The 23,755-nt window shown below is 43.0% G+C and overlaps 1 protein-coding gene across 2 annotated transcripts in view; it reads right to left on the bottom strand.

The window, feature by feature from the left end:
- LOC121855743 (calcium-binding mitochondrial carrier protein Aralar1-like) overlaps positions 1 to 11,897 on the bottom strand; it is a 74,294-nt gene extending 62,397 nt beyond the window's left edge. For both annotated transcript variants that reach the window (XM_042350849.1, XM_042350850.1), the window contains exon 1: positions 11,814 to 11,897. In XM_042350849.1, coding sequence (XP_042206783.1) covers positions 11,814 to 11,897 — 84 coding nt within the window. The remainder of the gene's footprint in view (positions 1 to 11,813) is intronic.
- Between the last annotated feature and the right edge of the window lie 11,858 nt (positions 11,898 to 23,755).

The following is a 23,755-nucleotide window of genomic DNA, read 5'->3' as shown; positions in this document are numbered from 1 at the left end:
GCGGGGAGAGTGTCATTCTGGGGTGAGGCATCATGGAGGAAGAGGGTAGATGGGGTGAGGGAGGAGGAAGGGGGGTAGGGGAGGGGGAAGGGGGGTAGGGGAGGAGAAAAGTAGAAATGTGGGTAAGGAAAGATAGAAGTAAGGGAGAACACACACACACACACACACACACACACACACACACACACACACACAAAACTCTATGGGGTTTACCATTCACTCTTCAGTTACTAACGTTACTAATCACTGGAAACTGGTAGGAGGGGCTGGCAGTAGAGCGTAGTAAGGGAACTGGCTGGGTTGTAATGAGTGAGACGAGTCATGGAAGGCCAACCCAGGAATGAGGGAAGTGTCGTAAAAGGAGAATGATAAGAGTTTGTGGCCGGGAAGAGGAGGGAGGGAGGGTTTTGGCAGAAGGCACGTGTGTATACCGACATGGCGTGTGTGTGTTTATTGGTTCTCCATAACACCTGCTCCTCTTTCTAATCCTTAACTACACGTATGACAGCCTCTGAATTAAACTTATCTTAACTTAATCCTAAACTTACGCTCTAATCTACCTGACCTAACTTAGTCCAACTTAATCTAAATGAATGTGAAAGCAGGACGTGAACTAGCTGGACATCGTGGTGAGTCAGGACCGATTTTTTGTTCGACAACCCAAACTCAGGTGACTATCGCCAAAGTGTCACCCGGGGAACAAAGTGACAGCCCTCGTCCTGGTATAGTCTGCTGCCGCGGAATAGAGGCAAAAAAGAATCGTGTGAAAGTCGCTTTTATATACACCATGAAGCCAATCATTATGTGTACCTCTGTCCAGATGTTAGGATGTGATTTTCCCTAACTTTCCAATCAATTCATCTGTCCGGGCGAATGTCATTAAAACTTGCCACGATAAATGGTTGTGTTGTGGAGCTGCACGACTTTAGGTTAGATTTTTGCAGGAGGCCGGAAGAGAACGAGGCGGCGGTGGGGGAGGGGGGGGCGAGGCGGTGGAGGCAGAGGGGCGGCAGTGGAGGCGGAGGGGCGGCGGTGGAGGCGGCGTGGTGGGAGGGTGAGTCATGTGTACAAACAGAATGGTGAGGTGCGGCGGGGAGATCCCACACTTTTTTCTAGTTGGGTTTATAGCCACAATGGCATCACCCAGAACCCAACAGCAACCACAAAGGAGGAGGAAGAACCAAGAAGGGGAAGACGTAGAAGAAGGAAGGGTTGGGAAGAAGAGGAGAAAAAAGAGGAGAAAAAAGAGGAAACAAGTGGTAGGGGGTGGAGGACAGTGTCGCGAGAGCAGTGTGTGGGTGGCGGCAAACGTTGGGACGTGTGGTGGCAGTTTTAGCAATAACAGGCGTAAACAAACCTTATGATGCCACACTCACAACACACTATAACCACCCTCATACCCCCCCCACACTCACACTATGTACGACCCTCATATTCTTCCTACCCCTAACTTGTTACTTTAAATAAGTATCAACACAGAAAACGTACACCGGTTGAGACTGGTGGTGGCCAATCAAGTCTAGTATACACAGTTATACAGTTTTACAAAGGGGGGGAGGGTAGTGAAGCGGACTTGAGTGAGCCGGAGAGGGCGAGAGGGGCAGTGGGACGGACATGAGTGGGCAGACGATCCCACACCATACAAACAATAACTTTCATAATCTATTCACTACATATTACTTGCTTAATGATGTTTATATTCACCAAATTAAAATCAATTGGAGTCTTAATTTACAGGTGGACTCCAGACCCCGCCCCCATTTGTTTACAATACTTTTATCAACAATATCCATAAAGGAGTACGTGAATCCACCTCCTCCACCACCACCACCACCACCATCATCATCATCACCACCATTACCACTACCACCACCACAGGCGCCACCACTATCACCACCACTACTGGAGCTCTGGCGTGACGTTATCAGAAGTAGGGTGAAAAAATTAGTGATAAGACCCGCGGCGCAACAACTGTGAGAAAACAGACAATAAAGGAGAAACAACAACAGAGAAGACAAGAAAAAACCCCGACATGAATAAGCTACTAACGCCACCTAGCGGAAGGAAAGACACACCTCAACACCACGACAAAAAACTCAAGACATCCGTGGTAAAAATCCTATCTCAGTTTCCTTCAGTACTACTTAAGGAGAATTAACAATACCTTGGCTATTTTAATAATATCTTTAGTGACAATGATAACAACGAGATATAACCTCCAGGAGACGGCAATGACGGAGCCTAGATCCTCAACAGCCATCATTAATCGCCTCCCACACAGAGAACCACTGACAGCAGACCAAACACCCAGGCGGTCACCAGGCAGACTCTGGCGAACACTTAGTAAATATCATAAACACAGCCATAAACAATGATTAAAAACTGCGAGGTTGGTCGTACACCCCCACTCTCAAGTGACGTCATCACACCTGGTCAAATCTCACATCTTATGGGAAAAATAATATATTTTCAAATTAAAAAAAATGATTACCGGCTTCAATTCTTTTTTGAAGCGTAAACATGCCATTAATATCCTGACAGCTTTGAGCGTTATTTAAAAGGATTACTTTTCCTCAAGAAGTGTTTTTAAATAATTGATCAGTCCGCCCTGGAAGCAGCATTTACTATTAAAACATGAGTTACTTCAGGTAATTAATAAATATAACCGACTGTACCTGTGTCGACCTTCAATTATATTCTTTAGTCATGATTATTTCATATATACTATATCATTACTGAGAGAATCCCGAGTTATATAGTTTTATTTTAAGAAACACCGAATTGTCTGTTTACAGATAAATGTCAGACACCTTGGACACAATTTTCTTAGTGCTAGAAGGCGCAGCAACCCGCCCACGGCTGATGAGGCGGTTGCGGGGCAACGTGTGCTGAATCACGATCTGTAGCTGTCTTCCCGGGCTGGATCTTCCCCTGGCTGAGGCTCACCAACACACTCCACCCAGATTTCAGTGTTAAGGCAGCAGAGGCCGGGGGTAGGTGGTGCTCCAGCAGGTGTGTCACGTTGAGCCATACTCGGGGAGCAGCTACACGTATGGTCTACAGCCAAGGTCTTAATTACCAGACAATCTTGTTTATTTTCCCGGTAATTGCAAGTTTAAGAATGCTTCTATCTCTCTATTATGCAACATATTCGACCTTGCGACTCTTGTCACTAGATGTGTTCTATTAACTTGGGAAAAAACTTTGTCACTTTTACATTAAAACACAAATTAAAAGAGCGAATCACCAGTTCTAAGGCGCGAAGATTGTAAATAATAGTCTAAAATATTATCTACACACCTGGTTATACCATTAAGTGCCCAAAGTTTCTATGTTAAGAATATATTGTAAAACAAAATTGAAAACTAAATAATAATTAGTTCCTATTTCTGTACACGCTTACCACCCCAACAATTAATTCAGCATCTTCATTAACATTGCATTGAAGGTAAGTTGGGCTCCAGCTTCAACAATAGCCAGTTATTGACTGACCACGACGTTTCACGCTGTAAGATTTGTTAATTGTCACGCACGCCAGGAGATGTAATGGTGAGACCGTATTCACCGTCTGCCGTCACCTGTTCATCCTAAGCTAATCCTATTTCACTGTTCTACCGTCTACAGACCTCGTTCTTGCCCCAATCATCCTCAAGGACTGAAAGCCAGTAACAGCATAGTCGGCAGTAGCGGTCTAGGCCTGTAGACCACACCAGAACCGAGGTGATCCTCTCTCACGGACAGACACGTCCCGGGTGAGTCTGAAGGTGTGCCAATGAGAGGACCTGGTCGTGTTATCTTTCACAGTGAAGCACGTGAATACATTTTTCACTTCTTGTAGAAACATCACTCCAACAAAGTCTTTCTCTCCATACTTATCAATTCAAACACCAACAGAGACGTTAAGAAACTGCCGTAGGAAACGCTGAAGGAGGGAGGAAAGAGTCTCCAGGCACTACATACACACAGAGTCTAGCACCGCCTTCTCCAAAAGCCAAGAATTCCAAGAAAATACCCCAAACTTTTGTAATTAGGAATGTCTGGAGTTGATCCACACGTTTACCCATTCTCGTCAAGTAGCCCCGGCCAGCAGCTAGTAGGGGGGGGGGGGAAGCGACGGAAAGTTGTGATGGGTGAGGGTGTGGGGTAAGGGTGCTGGCCGGGGGTGAAGGTATGGGGTGAGGATAAGGGTGTGGGGTGAGGATGAGGGTGCGGAGTAAGGATGAAGGTGTAGGATTAGGACGAGGGCGTAGGGTGAGGGTGTCAGGTGATGGTCATGAATCACTGGAAAAACTCATCAAGTTAACACAATAACAAACACAACTTCGGTACTTCCTGAGGTTTATTAACGTGTGATATTCTCGTAACAACTTTTAGTGAAAAGTCTTATATACACGAATCCTGTGAGGAGATTAAAGGTACGGTCGTTACGTGTAGGGCGGCCACATTCCTAAAAACTGTGTACCCTGCCGTTGACTACCTACCAACGTACACACATAGACAGACAGACAGACAGTTCTATACTATATCCACCTGCTGGACTGTGAGGCGCTGCTCTATGCTATGGTTTTCATGATGAATCCTTACAACTGGGAGTATTGTCTACCAGCCGCCCACTGCCCACCACCCTCTTGAATATGTCACAAGCACGTAAATGGGACCTGACAAGAAGAGAGACGTACAATGAACCCTGAGAGGTGGAGCATTATCTTGATAACCCTCATCCAGCTGTACCACTCATGCAATGTTCCTTTAGATAAACCCTTCCACACTGAACTCAAACAAAAGACTTATGAACCATATGAACCACTCCTACCAGACACTGCTTCCTATCTGGAGACGCGAGGGACTCTGACGGTGTTGAACAAACTACTGAGGTATTATCTTTGAGAGTTTGTCAGTCAAGGCAGCTAACATCCTTTGTCTGCATGCATCCTCGACCATCTGGTTTGGACTGGACGCTCAGCTGTCAGGACGAATAACCCTGAAAAAGGTGGACACGCGCGCGAATTTCTCAATTTAGGAAATTACAAATGTTGGTTCAGTAGGAAGACGTGGGTGTGGGCGAGTGTGGGTTCGGAAGAGTGTAGGAGTGGGAGAGATTGGTCAAGGAAAGACAGGGTTGTGTAAAAGTGTGGGTGCAAAATTGTAAATGTGGGAGGGTGTGAGTGTGGTAGGATAAAGGTGTAGTTATGTAGGTGGGAGAGGTTGTGGGTGTGGTGAATCTGTAGATTTAAGAGAGTGTGGGTGAATATGGGTGAGTATACAGTAGGTGTGGGATGGTGTGAGTGTGGTAGGATGTACAGTACAAACTACCTAAGACTTGCTCTGTTGTGCTGTTTACGTGGCCACCACTCCAGGTGTGGCCCTCACTAAAGGCCACTCCTCTCCTTCACCTCTGTTATGACTCACACTGCTCGGTTTACTCTTCTCGCCGCCTGGACCATATCGTGTGGGCGTCTCCTAACTCTCAGGGAGGTACAGTGCTGTGTCCTCATTAAAAATAACCCAGCAACAATATTTCCACTACGACATATGACTGGGCAAAAACAGACAAAGAAAAGAAAATGGGAAACTTGGATTAACTTTCTTCGTGAACAGTTTCCACTCGGTAGAATCACCAGCGTCACCATCAGATCTTAACGTAGGGGGTAATATAACAGCTCCAACCATTTTCTCTTTTCTCAAGATTTTACGTTCGTGGTCATGATCATATTTCCCGAAGACCCTTATTTGTTGTGTGATAGAGATGGGGAGAGAGAGAGAGAGAAGGAAAGAAAGAAAGAGAATGAAAAATGAGACAGAGAATGGATATAGATAACTTGGTATAGAAACCCACCTGACTGAGAAAGAACCAAAAACGTGGAGAAAGAAGAAAGTGAGAAAGAAGGAATACATAAAAATATATATCACATGATTACACATGCAGGTAAATATAAATTAGGTGTATTTTTTAAACTCATAGAGCGACAAATACTTTTTTGGGGGGGGAAAGAGCTGAGCAGTGTCCATTATTATTCATTATTATATATATATATATATATCTCTCTCTCTCTCTCACAGAGTGATAGGAGGATATATTAATATGTAATGAGAGCGCGTGGGTTGGTTGTGTTACGTATATAACCAAGACAACCATCCTCACCACCATCCCCTGCTCCACACACAACCCACGCTCATACAGTCGTCAGCATAATACCTGTGCTGACACTCGTATGCATTTATACACATTCACGTTTCAGTGCCTTGATATTTTGAGAACTGATTTGTGCTGTCATGTTTACTTTACACATTATTAATAGAGCAGTGGCAGAGTGGATGAAGCTACTCGTCTCCTGCCTTAATGGTCGCTAGTTTGCACTCCCAGTCCACCCGGCTGTAAATGGGTTAAATGAATTTACAGTTAGGGAAGTGAAGGTATGAGTGCAGTACCGGCCAAGCTGCCTCCTCGTGTACCGAACGCTTCGCAGAGTGTGTGTTGTATGGCGTCAACTTGCATTTTATACACTGAAGTAATAGTGTTTCCTCAAAATCAAAATGGCTTATAGAGATAACATGTTACAAATAAAACAATATTAAAGTTCATATCGATTTGCTTTTATTATTATTATTATTATTATTATTAATTTTGCTTTATAAGTTCCTTGTCATTCCTGGCCAGCGGCACACACACACACTACTACTGCGCCACTCTGTTCTTGCCCTTCATACTTAACTAATGTAAACAAGGATTAACTACCCCGTATATTACTAGCAAGTCATTTAATAACTAAAGGGAAAAATATCTTATCTGTTATTAGTGTTTTTGTCTTTAACGTGTCCTTACTATCACCGAAGTCACTGACATACAAACGTAAATTTATACCACAAATTTAGTGAAAACCAGATCAACCAAATGCTAAATTTTTCTGACACCATCACTAAAATTTCACTCAGTTTGATTCATAATTGTAAATATTGTACACTTATATTTCACCTTCACTACAATGTCATTATATATCATATACAACCCGTCAGTGGTGTACACAGTTCACTTTAAACAATGAATGATTACAACCAGCACACATAAACAGCCTACACTTGCCCCTCTACCACTCCGGAATGTACAGTAGTTATACAATGGTGTAAGGCTACGACGCCACACTAACACGACACGACGCCAACACCTGATATGACAGTATGAACAGCACTATATTTACATAAGTCTGTGTTGTATAATTTGCATATCAATGAAACAAAATCCAAAAAGATTACGTAAAACATTAATCATATCATCAGCATTTAGTCTACAAGAATTAGTTTGTAGGGATAATCGCCCGGTTTAGCCTTAAAAGTTAAAACGCATTTGAAGTGTTCTGCCAAATAGGATTAACTCTGATATTTTGTTTATTGTAATCAGCTGACTGGAAAAGCATCCCGTGTGACCCCCTTAATCTATATCATCTCAAAATATAACCTTAGCCATCAAAACAAGTTGTACACATGACCACCAGGAGCACGGGAGGTAAAGGGTCATTTTCTGTCTACTGTACTGACCTTATCAACCCCAACAGTAACCTTTGTAAGTGGGCGGCACCATCCATAATCAATGCTACAGATTACAATCCTAACTCGTGTGTGCGTGTGCGTGTGTGGAGGGGGGGGGGGGTCAACTGAAAAGGTATAAGGATAGTCTTAAGACAAACCTGAAAAAGTGCCAAATCGACCCCCCTCACCTGGGAGTCGATACTTTCGAGTTACCCCGACTGCATAACAATCCAGACAAGCGCCAACGCCGGAAAGAAGCTGCCACCGCCCCTCCCACACTAGATGTAGCCCCCCACATGTGCAACTTCTGTGATCGACCCTGCCGGTCCCGTGTCGGCCTCTATAGTCACCTCAGAACACACCAACGAAAGTGACATCCTGAATAACTCGTATCATCGTATCATAGCTGGATGATCGTCATACTCGATTCCGAGTGACAGCAAAGTAGTAGTAGTAGTAGTGTGTGTGAAATTGTATCGGGTTTGTCTATAATATATAATTAATGTGTTTTGTAAAAGGTACCGAGTCTCATTAATAGTAGTGTGTCTAATGACCTCTCTCTCTCTCTCTCTCTCTCTCTCTCTCTCTCTCTCTCTCTCTCTCTCTCATTAAAATTACATAAAAGGTTAGAGGTGGAACTTTCACCATTCTCATTTATAACCTGTGACCTTCCCACCCACTGTGACCTTACTTGACCTCACTACTCAATGTGACCTTTGACCTCACCCTCCCCCCTCATGTTACTGTGTATAGTGACGTGACTTGTTATGACCTGCACTGATTAATTCCTGTATCAGTTTTATTATGCATTATGAATCAAGGTGTGTGTGTGTGTGTGTGTGTGTGTGTGTGTGTGTGTGTAAGAATCAATAAACAAAGATGAAAAAGAGAGGAAGAAAGAAAGGAGCAGAAAAGGAAAGATGAGGAGGAAAGAAAAGGAGATGGGGAGAAGTAAAGGAGAGAAAGACAGGAGAAAAACAAGGTAGGGGAGATAAAGATAGTGAAAATGAAGTGAAAAATACAGGTAATGGAACTGAGAGAAAACAGACGTGAAAGAGAGACCAATAAAAGAGGTGAAAAAAAAGAAGGCAACAGAACAAGTGAGAAAGAGAGGGCAATAAAACACGGTGGGAGAGGACAATGGAAGAAATGGGAAACAACGGAGGCAATAAAACAAGTACGTAAGATAGAAGAGCGCAATGGATAAAGTGAAAAAAAATAGACAACAATAAAAGGGATGAATAAGAGAGAGGCATAAACAAGAAGAAAAGACAGAAATGGAGTGAATATAGCTAGAGGGGGGCGGAGGGGGGGACTGAGAGAAGGAGCTGGGCAGGGGGCGGGGTGCAGGGGAGGGGCGGGGCAGGAGGGTCAACAGTGATAAGTGCCTCCCACAATGTGATATCCTCACCTTCTTTGACCTTGGATGGGGTTGTGTTGAGGTCGCCTTGCCTCCAGGTCGAGAAACTAAAATACAGTATCGTATGTATGTATGTATGTATGTATGTATGTATGTATGTATGTATGTATGTATGTATGTATGTATGTATGTATGTGTGTATGTATGTTTTAGGAGGCTGGATGGGTTTAAAAAAGAAAATAACACACCCAGCTTGACTCATTTGGGCCAGAGAACTAAACCAGAGCAAAACGCCAGAGGTGACGAAGATGAAGTGATAAAGAAAGTGTCACCCAAGAACCAACCTAGCGGCTAGAGTGAATATCCATGACGCAATTAGTCTGAGAAGAAACTGACGTGAATTTTTCGTTTCGCATTGAATATTAATTAAAAGAAAGTGTTTATTTTTAAGTTTCATTTGAGTTTTCTTGGTGAGAGTGAGAATAAAGATGAATGTATAGTTGAAATGTTCATAGATTATTATATACTGGTGCTTTAATACACGACACATACACAAACAAAATTTATACAGAGTGAGTATAATGTATAATGTATCCAGGCTAGTGTCCATCTAACATCTACCACACCATTAGCTCCATTCACCACACCATTAGCTCCCTCCACCACACCATTACCTCCCTCCACCACATCATTATCTCCCTCCACCACACCATTACCTCCCTCCACCACATCATTACCTCCCTCCACCACACCATTACCTCCCTCCACCACACCATTACCTCTCCACCACCTCACTCAGACACTCACTATCTCCTCGTACACCTACACTTCCTCCCCACCACCACCACCACCACCACCATAAACCTTCACCACATATATTTTCACCCCCGCCATTTAAAATTTATTGTTCCCACCACCTACCACACCTACACACTGCTCCCACCTACCACACCTACACACTGCTCCCACCTACCACACCTACACACTGCTCCCACCTACCACACCTACACACTGCTCCCACCTACCACACCTACACACTGCTCCCACCTACCACACCTACACACTGCTCCCACCTACCACACCTACACCCCACAATTTACCATACACTTAAGTACACTCCTTCCCAACCTGTCATGTTTGTACAGCTCTTGTGACTTCTCTCCCCAGTACACTCCAACACATTATACACACCGACTCACTGTATACATACATACATACATACATACATACATACATACATACATACATACATACATACACACTACCTTCATTGTGTATAATTAGTTTCATTGACCTACTGGAGAACTTAACAACACATAACACCTAATTTAGTTTCCTCGGGAGATGAGTGTTTACGTTCACCCTGTTGTAATGTGTCGCAAAGTTGCAATCTGTGTCGTTACCGGTATTGATGTTGTGTGTGAGAGAAGAGGGGTGAGAGGGGGAAGAGGAGGTGGGAGAGGAGAAGAGGGGTGGGGAGGGAAGAGGGGTGGAGAAGAGGGAAGAGGGGGTGAGGAAGAGGGGTGAGGGGAAGAGGGGTGGGAGGGAAGAGGGGTGGGGGGGAAGAGGGGTGGGGGAAGAGGAAGAGGGAAGAGGGGGTGGGGGGGGAAGAAGGGTGGGGGAGGGAGAGGGTGGGGGTAAGAGAGCTGAGGGGGTGAGAGGGACGAGGAGTGGGGAAGGAGGGGGATGAGTATCATGTTTGCACTGGCTGATTGACAGAGGCACGCAATAGACTGTTAGAGGATGGTCACAGAAAACGACCTCTAACCTTTCGGGGAGACTAAAGGAAACAGATCTTACTGGTATTTGTTAACTGCCCTCTGGAAATTGTAAACTCCTGGTCCTAGTTTACGTTCAACAACTCCATGGCTGAGTGTGACAAAATCCTTCAGTTTATTTTTTTTCCTGATACTTACCAAGAGGAGTGATCGTTCTGCTCATGTCACTAAGGGTTTATATATATACAGGTAGTTCGGTTTCCTTAAGAACATAAACTCTCCTCTCTCTCTCTCTCTCTCTCTCCTACAACCAGCATCAACACTACTGATAACTAGGGTGAAAAAAGCCCCAAACTGTCAGGTAACTTGTATAAACCAGAATAACAGGTCGCTCGTAAACTCTCCTTCCCCACACACACACGTACTTCACTACCACCTCCATAACATAACTCTTGGCCGATTTATTAAACCACTAACGAAAGGCAGAAATACTTAACTGCTTTAATAACACGGCCTGTTTTGAGAGGCAGGAAATATATGTGTTCATAAGTCAGGTGTAAAGTGGCAGCCGGGCATACACACGTTTTCCCGGCAGGTGTGACCAAAAGTTTGAGAATTTAATGACACCTCAAATGCCCCGTGGACCCTGGTGTGCTCTCGAAGGCTATAAATGTTGGATTTGAAAGGTTATATTACAGTTTTCCATACAATTTGTCATTCCTTAAAGTATTAATTTATGTAAGTTTCAAGACTAGCAATTCTTCCAAACAGCAAAAAACGCACACACTTTTCTTAACCACAGTGGAAGAAGTTTACATACATGGTGTACAGGTAATGGTACAGGTAGGTTTGCATCACATAAAAAGCGGATGTCCCTCAAATAAAAAAATATATATATATATTGTTCTGAATTTTCTCACTAGAATTCAAGAAAAAAAATTGAAATGGGCAGCCAGTGATGAGAGCTTACAGGTGGCCAAGTCTTCCTCCGCCACAAGCTCTAAACAACAATGATGAAAATGACTGTATCTGAAATACTATGAAACTCGACTATTATAATACAAATACTACTAAATCAAGAGTTCCATCTGTGTTGACTAATGTAATGTACAGTTCCTCTCTCCCCCCGGCCAAAACAAACATATAATTTAATAAATCACCTGAGTGAGGATAACACGCTACCCAGTGTGTGTGCAGGGAGACAGACTTACCTTATTAAAGATCTCTCGCAGGTTGTCTGTCTTGGCTCTCCTGAGGTAGCCGGTGCCCTGTGGAAACATAAAAACATTAGTCATCAGAAGTAATAACCTCAAACACGCACACACGCACACACACACACACACACTTCTGCCCTAACAAATGGACCCATCACTCATCTGCAGCATCAGACAAATTTAAAGTAAATAACATTAACGATGTCTCAGGGTGACATCAGGATTGTTAAGTCCAATATATGGATCTACCAAACTCATATATTACTGAAGACGAAAAGAAACAAGTAATATCATGTGTATTTTCGTCGTCGTCGTCATCAATAACAGGCGCCACCTAGCGAGACTTGGTGGGTCCGCAGACAGGTGTAGTCTCATCAGGCGTAAAATAACTTTTCTGTGACCTTTGACCTTGACCTGTGCCTGGTGATGTGTGGTGGTGGTGGTGTATACTCAGCTAATGTTTGGTGATGATATTCTTATTGGAATAAAAAAGTTCTTATACATATTTAAATTACGTTTATAATGGCAGTACGACGTTTAACCCTCGACTGTGGCGTTGGCGAGGTATTATTGTCTCATAATAACTGATATTTTCGGTTCACAAGTTTCAGGGTAAATATGAAATCTTATTTGATCTGAGTCCAATTCTGAACCTTGATCTCTGGCTGTGACCTTGGCCTTCCGGGCACAGAGTAACAAACTGGTTCTGGTACAGTATATGATAACAGTCTCACAGATACATCTTTTAACTGCTCTACAGCCATTGGCTCCTGAGGGCTGGAGGGAAACATTACAGTGATCGCTGGCGGAGAAAACTAACACCAGAGGTCAGGGGTCATAAATATACTGAATATATTTGTTTTATTCTGTATGCACACAGTGTTCAATTTTATACTCAGGGCACATAAATATACAGTATATCCCACCGTAAACAGACGTGGCGCTATAATACTCAATGAAGCTCAACACCAAATAAAAACACCACTTATGGTTGACAAATTACACAATAACCTTTTAAAACATATTTCGTAAATTTACTAATCTGTTTGGCAAATTTTTCTTCAAAATATTAAAAATGTGACAATATTCTTTCACAGCATTATCGAAATTAAAATGCATGGCGGACGAGTTTTTATAGTTTTTTTTCCTGAAATTTAATTTTTCTTATACATTTTAAAATATTTTATCATAAGAGCAGCGGGAGGCCAGGTGTTGAGACCCAGTGTGTTGGCGCGCGCACACACACACACCACCTCCAGCCAGCCTCATCACCCATGTCAGTCAATCACCAGTTTCAGAAAATTCAAACCAATCTTCTTTTCTGTTAATATACCAGTTACAGTCTGTTGTTTTAGTCACCAGCTAGTCAGTGGTTTTAAGAGTCACCAATCAGTCACTGGTTCTACAGAGACCAGTCTGGTTCTATAGTCATCAGTCACTTGTTTGAACTACCTCCCAACTGCAGCAATGATAATGGTTCGGTTCAACAGTCGTTAGTCCCAGCTAGTTGTGCCAGTTTTACCTCAGTCACCGTTGTCCACCACTCACTACAGTTAGTCACCGTTGTCCACCACTCACTACAGTTAGTCACCGTTGTCCACCACTCACTACAGTTAGTCACCGTTGTCCACCACTCACTACAGTTAGTCACCGTTGTCCACCACTGACTACAGTCACTTATAACCAGTTAATTATTAGTTTGAATCAGTCAGTATTTCCACCTGACGGCTACCTTTACTCTGTGTTGCAATTAAAACCAGGTACAACTTCCACAATATCACCAGCTCCAGGCAACAGGGAACTCCAGGTAACAGTGAGCTTCGGGCAAGAGGCAGCTCCAGGTAACAGTGAGCTCCGGGTAACAGGCAGCTCCGGGTAACAAGCAGCTCCGGGCAACAGGGAGCTCCAGGCAACAAGCAAAATTTCCGAGACAGACTGGTTCCAGGAAGCCGTACTCCATAAAGTTAACAATTCCCGCCAGTAGTTAGTTCCAGCCAGTCACCAGCTGCAGACAGGCATCCTTTTCAAATGCCTCTAAGTTCAACCTAGTCACCAGTTTGAAACAGTCACCATTTCAGTCAGTCATCATTTCCACACAGTCGTTTACCCAAGTCAATGGTACATGAACGTTATAAGTGCCAGTTACAAGTGAGAAGAACCAGTTATATCCAATTGACAGTAACAGTCAGTATGTCAAGTGGGGGAAGAGAGCAGACGAGGGAGTGGGGGCAAGTGGTGCGGTGCGGGGCGGGGCGGGGTGATGGTGGTTGATCCCAGCTTGTGTAATTGTCTGTGTAACTTGGCATCACCAGAGACGGGGTAATCTTGTCTAACTTACTGCCCCGAATTGGAAACTTGGTGAGCCAAGACTAAGGTGAGCAGGATGTGGCGGCGAAGAGCCTTGGTGAAGACAGGTCCGAGGAATGTTGACCTTCCTGTACCAGCCAACTTTTACCTCACTATCTATCAACTTCTCCCTCTCTCTCTCTCTCGATACATTTTTCTCGACTTCATTGAAATGGGAAAAGATATTCTCTGTGTTCTACGTGCTTCAATGGTTGTCAATGTCCAGAGGAGGTCGAAGGGTTTGTATCTGTGATTGTCGTGTTTCCATTGTAAAACGTAAATAAAACACCGAACAGTCAAGGATTTGCTCAAGAAAACATTTCATCTGACTGATCCGCTGTGAGCCAGGACAAGGCCTCGAGCCCCTGAGGGATTAACATAACACACATACGAGCTATAAACTGAAGCTCATCGGCACAAAAGTGATGGATAACACGTGCGATATACCCTTCCTCACCCCCCCCCCCCTCCTGACACATTTATATCCATCATGGGATGAATCACCTGTACTAACTGTTGTTTATTACCCACCTGCCACGCCCACCTCTACCTCCAACGAGTCAGTCAGTCAGGTCAAAGCACACCATCACACTATCTTTTGTACGAATATTGCTTCAATGGACCAGAAATTGTCAAATCTGTGGCTGCTTTAAACAGAATATGCTGAGTGACTACAAATTCCCCAGTCAGAAGAGGGATATAATTTGTCGAAAGTGAGTTGAAAACAGTTCAGCGGCAGAGCCAAATATATGACGTTCATGAAGATATATCCTCATGAAAGCACTTTATTTTCTTAATACACTAAATCTCAGCAAGAGTTAACCCCAGCACGACTCATAATATCCATAATATATATTCAATATTATTATAGTATAGTCTGATATAATACTCTCATAAAACTCAACCTGACCCTATAATTTTTTCATCAGACTTCACTGTTCTTAGTTTCCTAATTCTGGTTAATCTTTTATAGAATCCTAGTGTGTGTTTTAGTCTCCTATTTCACATCCTTAAAACACCTAACCCTTATTCAGTCCCTTCGTAGGATTATTTTTTTATAAGTAATCCTTCCTGCCAGACACAACGATAAAACAATAATACTCGATAAGATTTCTGTTATATACTGTCTGGAGGGCTTATAGTGTGTGTGTGTGTGTGTGTGTGTGTGTGTGTGTGTGTGTGTGTGTGTGTGTGTGTGTGTGTGTGTGTGTGTGTGTGTGTGTGTGTTGGTTCAGCATTATCATCAGGCACCAGGAGAATTATATAACCTTGTGAAGGAAGCTGTGTTTCTAGTTCCAGTTGACCTTCACCTTTGACCTCTAAGTCCTTTAAAGCAACACGGTTTATCTTCTCTGAGGATGGTGGCAGGAAGAGGAGGGAGCTAGGGGAGGGTGGGGAGGTGGTGGGGGGGAGGGAGGAGGGGAGGGAGGAGGGGAGGGGTAAGAAGGAGGAGGAGGAAGGGGGGTAAGAAAGAGGAGGGAAGAAGGAGGTAAGAGTTGGAAGGAGTAAAAATATGAGAATGGAGAAGAGATAAAAGAAAAGGACGTGAAAGGGGAAAGGAGGAAAGGGTATAACAAGAAAGATAAAGAGAACCAAAGACAGCAGGAAATAAAGAAGAGGAACGATAAAGAGAGGAAGGGAGGGGGCATGGAATAATGTAGAAGAGGAGGAGGAGGTGATGTGGGTAGAAGGAGAATAAGAGAATTATGATACTAAAAAAAAAGGATAAGGAAGGGATAATCTATGTCAGTTACTTTATACATCTAAAACACACACACACACACACACACACACACACACACACACACACACGTCGTTCATGTCCGCCAGTGGAAAACACAAGAAGAAATAAATTATATAGTTTCACAGACCTTCAGTTTTAAAAGAATAATAAGCCCACTCAATAACAACCAAGGCGCCGACTCAGCCCTGCCCCCCTCCCAACTGTGTGTGTGTGTGTGTGTGTGTGCCGCCGACTCCTGAACCAGTGGAAGAGACCTTACCAGGCCCTTTCCTCCCAGGACACTAGAATAGTAATGCGCCACAAGGTCTGCTCTCTCTACCTTATCCGACGTGGCTCCACCCTATTTACAGCTAGGTCGGTGTGAGAGGCGTCTGGTAAAATTTATTAACCCTGAGGTCACCATTATGCTGGTATAGTCCGTTCTCTGGTCATGATAAGATTTAACTAGACGATATGTATCACAAATGTGTTTTAGCAAAGGAATAAAGGATGATACTAAAGATAAGATAATGATAGTGGAAAGAAAAGGTAGGAGAGTAATACAGGGAACAAGGATGAGAGAAGATCATGAGAACACACCTCAATATCTGCTGATTGATGGGGGTAATTTGACGTTATGGAGGTGGTGGTGGTACTGATGACGTGGAATTACCGCAACATTGTTCATCTTGTTGTGTCGTCTCAGTAATTAAGTGTCTCGTGTGATCCTGGAGACTACCTGTACTAATTCCTCCTTCAACATCACTCTTAATCCACCTCACACTTCACTGCAATTACCTTATTATTACATTTCTAACGGTGATATTTTGGTTTAGATCTAAAATTAAAAATTATTCCCAGATTACACTGACACATCATATTTGTAATTAAAACAGAATCTAATTAAATATTATAATTGTGGGCATTTTTTTTTATTGTTTTGTGGCGGTAATTTAATGTAATAACTCTGACATGATTCCTTCTAATCCTCAAAAATTTACAAAAAATATTAAAGATTATTGTTGTAAAATTTCGCACCCATTATATTTCTTCATTGGGCCTTTCAAATCTGTTCAGTCAAATGGCGGAGTGTGTGTGTGTGTGTGTGTGTGTGTGTGTGTGTGTGTGTGTGTGTGTATACGATCTCTTCTTTAACTATCAATCTATCAAAGCAATAACGATCTTTCAGTGACCAACAACTCTCTACTCATTCCCATGTAGACGACACAGCCTTCCATAGCACTCAGTCTAGCGAGATGAAATTAGTAACACCAGACAACAGACATCCTCATCTCTACAGGAGGATCTCGCACGAGTACCTGAGAAGGGTGTACCCAACGTCAGTCACCTTCAATTCGTCTTACCATGGCAAACTTTATCAGAAATGTTGCTAAAACGGCGTCAATTAAGCTTGGACCCATGTTCAGACTCGAGCCCTATTTTCCTCATAAACAGATGGCAACCATTGATGTAAGTCATGCCCGCTCCCACACAGTCATTGTTGTGACGAGATACATTCAATAGTGTCACCACCCCGCACCCCCATCAACCTACGACAGCATCTGGGCCTATTACCTTTCTGTTGAATTTACATTTTGCAGAACTCCTGTCTACTAAAGCTCGTTTATTTCCCAAGTGGCATTTTGGGACACTCCCTGCCTCAGTTTGATTTCTCTGTCCCATAAACGGGCACGTTTGACACATTTGTAAGCCTCTGGTACACAAGGAGGCAGTGTAGCCGTCTGTGCCCTCTACCGTCTTCACTTCCCCACCAGTAAAGTTAGACGCCCGCTCACAACTTAGGAGACTGAGGAGTGTCCCCCGGAGAATTCCAGTGCTGCATCCACTTGGCAGAGATGTTTTATTATACAATACAAACGCTTATATGGGTCAACACGACAGCATTCACATACACATGTTCTACATAACTTTAGACAAATATTTTTTTTTGTATAAGCAAAAACCGTTATTACTTGAAACACCAGTATTCCAACACAGACCCAGTCACTTGTGTCCCGGGATACAAGAATAACAAACTGAGAAAACAAAAGCAATAAAAAGTGACAAAAATACAACGGTGCTTCAAGCAATTTGAGATTAAAACACGCGTGACAGATCAACTGCAAGTTGACAAACTTGTCATTCTCCACCACGTGCTGCCATCCTCGAGTCACCTGAGCATGAGCCACTAGTTTGTTTAACAAATCGTCTCTAGAGAACTGGTGAAAAAGTTACCAGACAAAACCCTCGCCCACTACCAATCCACACCTCCCCCCAGGCAACCGGCACAAGGCAGAATCCGGGGAGCTAGGCGAGGTACTTCACTTATTACAGTTGATGGTGAGAGCCGCCATCCATCACCCAACAGTTGATGGTGAGAGCCGCCATCCATCACCCAACAGTTGATGGTGAGAGCCGCCATCCATCACCCAACAGTTGATGGTGAGAGCCGCCATCCATCACCCAACAGTTGATGGTGAGAGCCGCCATCCATCACCCAACAGTTGATGGTGAGAGCCGCCATCCATCACCCAACAGTTGATGGTGAGAGCCGCCATCCATCACCCAACAGTTGATGGTGAGAGCCGCCATCCATCACCCAACAGTTGATGGTGAGAGCCGCCATCCATCACCCAACTATCGTTATCAGAAGGATGGAGGCGGCTGAGGGAAGCGACACGGAAACTAGAGTAGGAAGGACTGAGGGAGAAAAAACACGCAAGAGGAGACAGGTTCGGTGAAGACGTGGATGTGTAGGTAATTACGGGGTGAGGGAGGGAGAGGATACAGCCAGGCCAGACGGAGGTGCGCCACCCCCTCCGTTATATAACCCTTCAGTTTCAGTCTATAGGCGTCACACCGGGGAGAGGAGATCACCACTCACTCGGTATGCTCGTCTACCAACTCGGGCTTAGTAAGTTAGTAAAAAAAAAATATGTGTTAATCCCCTTCCGCTGGAGTTAACATTAATGAGAGAGTGATGGTCTCCAGTTGAAACTACCAGAACAATATTAAGAATTTTTGCACTAAAGTTGAGATTACTTAAGTTCCTCAGCGGCGGCGGTCTCTTGTTTTGTTGTGCCACCAAACTTCTTAACACAGCCACCATCACAGTCATGAGTGAAGAGCGTGTTTATGAGTCAGGGCAGTACTCATGGGTGAGGTGAGTCATCATAAGTAAGGTGAGTACACATGACAGACATATTTACTCATGAGGGACGGAAGTAAAGATGGATAATGAGGTCACCAATGAACGAGGAATTGACTTGAGACTCAGGAGTAAACAATTGAATGAAGAATTAACTCATGAGTGAGGAGTGTACTCATGAGTAAGTACAATACTCATGACCAAGAAGCTTATTATCTCCCAGGTGTCATAAAAGGGTTCAGCTCCACACCAAGATGTATCCCTGTACAATACTTATACACAGTACACAAACCCCGTCAGTGTATTATAAATGTACACAGAGCAGCAGCGAGAGACGTGGATGGTGGCGACTATCAACGGCGCCCCCCCCCCTCCCCCCTCTGTAGAAAACCCCCGATTAAAAAAAAACTACAATTTATGGGGCAATTATACCAAAATTATGAGTGTGAGCGAGGGGAGAGGGGGATAATGAGGAGGAGGAGGAGGAGGAGGAGGAGGAGGAGGGGAGGAGGAAGAGGCTGGTTTATGTAACTGAGGCTTTGTTATTATGGATCACTATGTTGTGTTTCATTATGTGGCGTTATGCTTTCACACACACACACACACACACACACACACACACATCAATAACCCTGGTTGATGTTAGTAAAGTACACACAATAAAATCTACGGAGTACTGCTCGTAAAGTGTTGACATTACGAGGTGCTCCAGTATTGATTCTAACCTGGAGTTAACACAGCTCTAGGGAAGGCAGGTGTGAGCTATTACAATACATCTGATAAGCTATGTGGCATTCCATCCATCCTTCATCCATCCATCCATCCATCCATCCATCCATCACCCACAGTGCCATCCTCTTAACCTTGGTCCTCCTCCCTAAATGTATTCGTTCCGTCTATCCCAATCCTCCCCAACTCTCCAGGGACTCCACTTAATATTCCAATCATCCATCCCGCTCTCGACCTTCCACTGGCCTTTATAATCTCAATTTTGTCCATTATTATTTCAACCAGTCCCCTTCATCACTAATTATAAAGCCAAAGTGTGTATATTTTTTCATATTTTTTTTCATTTTCCAGCATTTCTCATTTTCCTCGAGTCAATCTTAGCATTTCTTCATTTGTTTTACTTTGAGTATAATGGATCTTTAGCATTATCCCGCAACACCACGTTTCAAAGGCCTATTCTAACCTTTATCCCATACTAAAATATTAACCCCCCTTTGTGAAACATATCTCAAAGGTTATTAAATGCTGTTTTATTTGACATTATTATCTTTCTTTATAATTTGTTTTTCTCCTTCACATCTACAATCACCATTTATTTTATATAATTCCTAATAAAAAACCCCGACTACTGAGGCGTTCTTTTTCTATTGGTTATTATAATGCATTAGATTTATTTTCAATTTGGACATTGCCATTATTACCATCGTTACAGTCAAAATTTTCACCCTATACCGGTATCCTTCGCGTTTTTTTTTACCCATTAAACAGTTCAGTAGCCTTTTCTAACGCCTCTTCACCCTCTGCAATAAAACCATCACCATCTTTATACCAAATACCTGATATAACTTCATCAGCGACTCTTATTCCCTCGACACAACTCACAACTTCTCGTAAAACATCCTAAAGGGTATTATACACAATGTTGGGAGATATAACCCGGGCTTAGTTAATTCCCTATTGATCTATCTAACCCGGAACTAAGTATTATACGTTACGTCATTAATAGTTATTATCCATTATACAATTATTAAAACAATTACTCAACCTCTTTAAAAAAAACACGTACAAATTAAACCCATAACAGTAAACTTAACATAACTAACGATATATTGTTTTTTGTTTTAGGTGGGAAATATATTAAAATGTTTTAATATAGCGAAGGCACAGGCAGCAGTGTGTGTGGGGGGTGGGGAGGAGGGGGTGAGGGAAGAGGGGGTGAGGGAGGAGGGGTGAGGGAGGAGGGGGTGAGGGAGGAGGGGGTGAGGGGGGTGGAGTGTAGGGGACATATTTTACTTATATTGGTGGCGCTCCGTGACAGTCAATCGTACTACACTGCCTAACTGCTCTACACTCGGGTACAGTTCTATCGTGTGGTTGTTTTCTTGTGAATGCCTCGTGATTATTCTTCATTCTTTCATTCATTGCTGTCTTCATTCTCATGGTTGTTTTCTTGTGAATGCCTGCGATATTCTTTTTCTTCTTTCTTTCTTTCTTTCTTTCTTTCTTTCTTTCATTCATTCATTCATTCATTCGTTACTTCCTTCATTTTCACGGCTGTTTTCTTGGATGTCCCTTGATATTATTCTTCATTCTCTCATTTGTTTCTTTCTTCATTATCGTGGTTTTCTTTCTTCATCATTCCTTATTTACTTGTGGATTTCTCGTTATAATTCTTACTTTCTCTCATTCATTTTCTTCATTTACGTGGTTATTTTTTGTGAATTTTCTTTATTTTATTTTATTTTCTCTAATTCATTTAATTCACTACACAAACTTTAGTGTGCCATTGCTATAGTAATTAGTATACCGTATGTACAGTAACTTGTGTCAATTTCACCGCTTTATTAGTTTTTCCAGAACGTTTCATCAGATTCTCTCAATGACTGGAGCATCATGTTACTCTAATTAAACGTGATGGATCATGTACGCCCGTTTACGATTTCAAAAACCTAACCTAACCTAGACTTCTGACGTGTCACTAATATTCAAGCAACAAGCACAGAGTCGGTGTTAACGAGATACGGTCCACATGCGGGTTTTTTCAACAGATACTTTGCAAGTGCGTCGCATTTACACGCAAAGCTGCTTCCTAAATTAACTGGGATTTACTCACAGGAAATGGAACAGAGTGGTCGACAAATATTCTGTTTTACAATGAAACTTACTCCAGAATTTGTGAAATGGTTCCATGTAGAGTTGAATCCACCGACAAGTGACATTAGCCTATGCTACGGTGCTTTAATTTAACCGTTTGTTTAAAGCGGCACAAGTGACGTACCGGTAAGTGACAAAGGAAGTCTTAATATTTGTTGTAAACCTTAACACACATCCTACACCGTAATGGAATTCTTCTTACTGCTACTGTACTTCCTTCACTGTCTCTACCTGCATCTCCTCATCTCCCCATAACCGAGGAAACGTAATAAGCAGAAAATTTTAAAGACGGACACCACAGCCTTCATCACTTGACTCCCGGTACAGCTGACAAGAACACGAAACAACTGAATACATGTAACAAGAGATACAACAGTCTCGGTGGCTATCTTGAATACTAAAATATTTTGGTAATAACGAGGGAACATGAGTTTGACTTGGATAAACTTACTTCCATCAGGACAAATAACGGTGTAGACTGAACGAGTAAAATCACTGAAGAAATTTTCGTGTTTCGTGCCTCTATAATTATTACAGGAGCATGATGACGTCAATGTTGGCTGGGTCCCGCTCCAAGGCGTCAGTGAAGAGCAGCAACGCGTCTCTACCTCACCAGCCTCATAATGACCACTGAGCCGCACACGCCACTATAACACAGGGGTCGCCACACACTGTACTCAATGAGGGATTTATCTTCAAAATCTTGTCAACATAACGAAAAAAGATCGACGATACGAACAAAATAAAAAAAGTGGGACATCATGATCGGATGAAATAATTGTATTTTTTTTTAGAACAAAATTGTACTATCTACACCCCCCCCAACTTATGAATACTAGCGATGTATATATCACTACCACGGCTGACCCAATGCTTCTTATAACACGGGGGTAATAACCATCCGCTACTTGGAAAATATTCAACGTTATTACATTAACCTATAATGGCGACAACAACGAAGGATTTGTTGAAGTTCTGAACCTTAAGGGCACTTCCGCTTATGCCAAGTGTGGGAAATGGTGCATTATGGGTAAGTTTAAAGACGAACTGGTGACTACCTGTCGCCCTGTGTTACACCTCATACACAGGCACACACATACATTAATGTACACACATTTACGTAGATGTACCTGATAACAGATACACACACACACAGTGCTACAGATGCTGGGATGTATCTAGTGACGTAAACAAATACACCTTCAATATAACTATCAATAAAACCTACACACAACAAACAGGGATATGGACGTTTACTGCACGTACAAGTGTATGGATGTACACACTGACACACAAACTGACATACAGTGGGAGGCCAGACAGGCAGGCACCATGGTGGTGGTCCCCAGAGTGTGTGGGAGCACCAGCACTGAGCGAAGCCTCCACCTGGCTCTCGTAAAACTAACAAATGGCTACATAATGATGGGCTTCCACCAGCTTTACCTATAATAGCTTACCCCAGCCGTCTCCACCCCCACCATCCCACAATACACTAATGGTGAACCGGCTGGGAAATACTGTAGACCTGACTACATTCCTGGTACAGATTATAATCCCGAATCAATCCAAGTTCTCAAATAGTTATCAAAGAATTGGACTGACTCGGGATGACAATGTATCTCGTTACCATGAAGTTAAGCCTTACTACAACTTTAATTCTTTCTCTACCAACAACATGGAGGAGAAACTGAGTCACTTAAAACACGTCCTCACACCTCAACTTACGAGATATCTAGCTAAGAAGGCTTAAGTCTCCGGCCTTGTACCACAACTATCATCCAAATCACCATCCCCGGCACAGAAGAACATTACCAACACCTATACTGTGGTAGTGGTTGT

Source organism: Homarus americanus, unplaced genomic scaffold, assembly GCF_018991925.1.
Source record: "Homarus americanus isolate GMGI-L3 unplaced genomic scaffold, GMGI_Hamer_2.0 scaffold15894, whole genome shotgun sequence".
NCBI classification, from domain to species: Eukaryota; Metazoa; Arthropoda; class Malacostraca; order Decapoda; family Nephropidae; genus Homarus; species Homarus americanus.
This window is presented reverse-complemented; position numbering and strand designations above follow the sequence as displayed.